We start from the raw sequence: 5,123 nt of genomic DNA, 5'->3' as shown, positions 1-5,123 counted from the left end.
TTAATGCAAAGAGAAAATAGCGTGCATTGGAAATGTGGACCCGTATGAAATAAGGAGACCTACCATGTCTGTGGAGTCAGCGAGTACAAGGTGAACCAGTTTTGCAATTACAAATCTCTGGAGGGACACACACACACACACATGGGTACAAGATTTGTGAGTACGTCATCATTCAAACAAAGGTAAGTCAGCTCGAGTACTGTGAGTAAAATGCGTTTGATTTTCCACCGAACATTCAAATTAGTGCAGCATAAATTCAGTCATGAGGGGGAAATTACAGTGAGAACATGTGGAGGCTCTGTTAGAGGGATAACATAGTGAATTCAGTGCATTGATGTGATATTGTCCTGAAGGATTTAGTTATTCTTTCTGGTTAAAGAAATTGCAATGATTTATTCATGTTTAGTATAAATAATTCTAATTATACATCTTTCTTCCGTGTTTGTGTCCTGTGTCACTAAAAGTACATTTTATTTTAGTTTTAATGACCTGCAGAATCTCATTATCATATTAGGTGTCCATAATTGTCACTTAAAGTCAAACGTTATGCTTTCTTCATCTCTAAAGTGATTACATCCTTGCACTGCATACTTTAGGTTCAATTTCTGCAGGCAGGTTTCTGAGAGAGAACAGGAAGAGTTAGACTATAACATACAGCGTTCTTTAGATGGACACATAAAATATGAAAAATTACATGCATGTGCTAACTTTATAAACACGTTGATACATTTATGATAAAGTAGATTAAACACATTTATGTCGGCCTTGGCTCATAGTTCTTGTCTTTAAAGGAACTTTGTGTGTGTTTCAGGTACTGCACTCTATAAGACTGACTGAACCAGCATTGCAGCCATGGGTCATTGTGAGCATCACAGGGAAGGTTGAAGCCACCCACTGCACCTGTATGGCCGGAGTCGTGGAGACCTGCACCCATCTTCTGTTTATTGTAGAAGCAACAGTGCGGATCTGTGGCACGAGGACTGTTACAGATGAACCTGCATACTGGGTTTCGCTGGGTAATATGACCAAGATACAGCCAGAGGTTGGCCATAAGATGGATTTCTCCTCTTCAGCTGCCCAAAAAAGGCTCTTGATCAAAACATAAAGAGACCGTCCGTAGTGACAGGTAAAAGGAGCCGTCCTCAAAAACGAAAAATCCCACATGCTACTGTGGAGCAGTTGTCACCGCTATTGGATACTTTTCTGGAACACAGTAAAGCTGTGTGTGGTTGTGGGAATGACCCATAATGTTTTATCTAGGGGTCTAGATTTATGCCTGTAGTGCACTGCCATGTAAATAATTTGCAATTACTGAATATGTGTCTGAATATGCCCCATACACAACAAACTGCAATAGACTGTCTATTCTGGCACCTTTCTTTAGTTTTGCTGTCACTTTGTCAGTAATATTCTGTTCATTGCATTTTGTTTTTCCAACTGTTTTCTTCTCTCCATAATTACCTTCTCTCTATATGCAATTATTTTGGTGCTGAAGGAAACAGACTACAAACAATAAATATAAAAACATTTAGACATCTATTGGCCGAGTGGATCAACTGAAGAAGGAATCATTAAATGAAAGCAGAAAGATCTAAACACATCGAGGAAGTTGATCAACACAAAGCTGTAACCTGTGTGAGTACAGACACACACAGAGACACAAAAAGAAGAACAGAAAAGCTAAGACACAAATATTAATATTAATGAGAGAATGAGGAACAGGTTAGTGTGTGAGTGGGCGGTCAAGTGAATCTATAAACAGGCAGATGGAAGTGGTGGCTACTAAACTGACAACATGTGCATAATGGGAACATAAAAGGCAGACTGACTGAAAAAGAAAGACAAAAGCTTCACAGGTCTGTTTGCTTTGACATTACAACATCTAAACGGAGAAGTGTTTCACTCGCTGTGTTTCTGCTGGAATCACACACGGACTTTTATTTTGTCATTTCTCCTCTGTAGCAGTCTGATTATTAGGTAAGAAAACATTTTTTGCATCTTACAAGATTTTTATATCACAATAAAAAGAACTGCTTTATTTTTGTTTGTCTGATTTAAAATAAATGTAAATTTTGTATTGCTCTATAAAACAATGCAAGTTCCTGATTTGATCAAACCTTTATGTGATCTTATGTTTTTTTTATACAGGTGATGAGTTTTGTGACAGTCCAGTCTGTGAACATCATGACAGGCATCATGTTACTGAGTCTCCTCTTTATTCCAAGTGAGTCGTCTCATTTCAGGCATTTACAGTCTGACAGATCAGTGCAGATGGAGATACTTTACAGAAAAAAACATCACTCCGTGCAATACTGTACTAACTGCCACTCAAAAAGTTTGTACTGCTCAGTTTGTGCTGCTGCTCACTCCTGCCACTTTATCTCATGTGCAATATTCCATTTGTCTTGTGACTTGTCTTCTGCTCGTCAAATACATTTCATTGCAATGTTGACCCTGTGCTAACTTGCATATGACAAATAAAACTGAAACTGAACTGCAACACACGTCTAATAAACTCAGTGTATCATAATTCTGTTTCCCATCATGTGTATGATTTTTTCCAGGTACTTTGGCTGCTTGTCCTCAAGATTCAAACCTGTTCATCACTGCACCAACAGAGATGGAAGCTCTGAGTGGATCTTGTTTACAAATCCCATGTAACTTTAGTGAAACTGGACAAGAAAAGTTTGACAGCACACAACCTGTTTTTGCAGTGTGGATTAAAAGTCATACTAAACTTTATCCAGAAAACGTGATCTTCAACAGCAGTGGGACAGTTAACATCTATCCAATGAATATTACAGGAAACCTGAAGGAGAAAAACTGCACCACTCTGTTTGCCAACTTAACCACAACTTATACAAACACATACTACTTCAGAATTATGAACTGGCCGTTCAGAGCAACAGCTGTTTGTGATCCTCTTAAAATAACAATTAAAGGTGAGAAAGTTTTCATTTTATTGTTGATAATAAAAAAAAATCTGATTTGAATATTAACAGCTAAGACATAAATGTACTAACTTTATATTTGGCAGTTAAAAATGTGTTGTCCAGTTTTCTTTGTTATAAAATTTATAAGTGCAAAAAAAACAAAAACAAAGTTTGCTTACTGTGCTGATTCCAAAGCTCAGGTATTTCTCCTACATGGAGGAAATAATAAACTCAGAATAAAATAATTTCCTGACTGAACAGCATGAACATGTAAAATTAAGACTTTAACACAACTACACTGATCTTCATCTGTTACTTGACTGTGTTTCCTGTATTATCAGTGTAAAAATTGAGCTTGATGTGAAACCACAGATTCTCCTTGGAGGCCCAATATTGCAATCCCAGGTGATCTGAAGGAGAAGGAGTCTGTCACTATAACCTGCTCAGCTCTCACTCCCTGTCCACACTCCCCTCCTCAACTCACCTGGAATCTCCAACAAGACTCTCACAACAAAACAGAGGAAAACACAGATGGAAGCTTTACAATTAAAATCCAGCAGAACATCACTCTGTCAGACACACATGATGGAAAGAAGATCAGCTGCTCTGCCAGATATCCTGTGAACCAAGGAAAAGACACCAAGACAGCAGAGACAGAAGAGACTCTCAGTGTTTCATGTAAGACAATCAGAGTTTGTTGTTGAACTGAATCCTATAGGACAACATGATTTATGGGATATGACTTTCTTATTTTTTCTCCAGATGCTCCTAAAAACACCTCAGCATCCATCAGTCCATCAGGTTTGGTGTCAGCAGGCAGCTGGGTGAACCTGACCTGCTCCAGCAGAGCCAAACCTCCAGTCAGCAGCTTCACCTGGTTCAAGAAGAGCAGAGATGGAGCTGTGAAAGTATCTGAAGGAGAGATTTACAGTTTCAATGTAACAGATGGAGGAGTTTATTACTGTGTGGCAACTAATGATCTGGGTAATCAGACATCAGCAGAAATTCATGTGGCTATTAAAGGTAATGGCTCATGCCACTGAACAGTTTTATGCTATTATCTAACTTTTTCTTCTTTGTTTATTGAGTAACTCATTAAATCTCTTGAAGTGTTTTGTTTTTTCTAAATAGTGCTGTACAAAGTGTAAAATTAAACATCATGGTAATATAACGGAAAAGAAAAAGAAGAACCTCACGATCTGTTTCACATCGTGTGTTGTTTCATCTTGATATTGGTTTTCTACCAGGATTCCCACTCTGGTCATTTCTTGGAGGAATCCTTGGGATGATGTTACTTTGCTTGATCATCTTTGTTTGGTAAATATTACATCACATTAGAAAACATGATCAATTTCTGTCACTGACATGGTAGCTGAACGTGAAATTATCTGTTTACTCACAAATATATTTAACCTAAAACAGAGGATAGTTAGTTTAACAGCCTCTTATATCTTTCAGGTGCTTAAAGTCAAAGCATCAAACTCAACAACAAACTCATGTAAGAAAATACTCAACTTCTCTGTAATTTACTGAACTGTGTTCAGAAAGTTATTTACTCTTGTACCTCCACGAGTGTCTGCTCACTAGATTCAAATGAACCTTTCTATTTGTTTCTATTTTATAGAATCAAAGAAGTGAAGAGTCGGTTGTTGAAGAGCCAGCAAGTAAATCAGAAGGAGAAGAAAACATCCATTATGGAGAGATCAGCTTCTCTGTGCTGAGAAATGAAGCATCCTCTGACTCAGTGCAGGACAGAGGCCAGCAGCAGGATACAGTGTACGCACAGGTGAAAGTCAACGAGCCAAAAAACACAGAGCGTGCTGATGGCCAAGGGGAACTGTACGCTGAGGTCAAGAAAAAGTTATAACATTACATTAACACAGTGTATTAAAAAACACACACACACAATTTTTATTAACTTAAAAAAAAATTACATCCTGCAGCTTTTTATGTTCAACTTTAATTTCACTGCAGTCCAATAAAGAACTAATTCACATGACAGCAGAGAAGACTGAACATTAAAAACTTTTACACAATGTAGCTATTTTTTATTATTATTTTAATTATTATCATGTTCATACAGTATTTGAATGCTGGCATGCTGTGTGTGCTCTTGTATGATTTAATATTTACATTGTAGACATGTTGAAATGAATGTAAGACTTCTTCACAGGTAATTTGTTTAAAAGA

The 5,123-nt window shown here is 37.4% G+C and overlaps 1 protein-coding gene across 1 annotated transcript; it reads left to right on the top strand.

The window, feature by feature from the left end:
• Positions 1-2,151: 2,151 nt before the first annotated feature.
• On the top strand, positions 2,152-4,800 carry LOC309714594 (cell adhesion molecule 3-like; the record flags this gene model as incomplete). The annotated part of the gene is made up of 7 exons (XM_082547143.1): positions 2,152-2,224; positions 2,565-2,942; positions 3,306-3,611; positions 3,696-3,956; positions 4,181-4,250; positions 4,392-4,431; positions 4,558-4,800. The coding sequence occupies 7 exons, from the start codon at positions 2,152-2,154 to the stop codon at positions 4,798-4,800; spliced, it is 1,371 nt and encodes a 456-aa protein (XP_082403269.1).
• Between the last annotated feature and the right edge of the window lie 323 nt (positions 4,801-5,123).

This window comes from Aulonocara stuartgranti, assembly GCF_965226115.1.
Source record: "Aulonocara stuartgranti genome assembly, chromosome: 9".
Taxonomy (NCBI): Eukaryota; Metazoa; Chordata; class Actinopteri; order Cichliformes; family Cichlidae; genus Aulonocara; species Aulonocara stuartgranti.
This window is presented reverse-complemented; position numbering and strand designations above follow the sequence as displayed.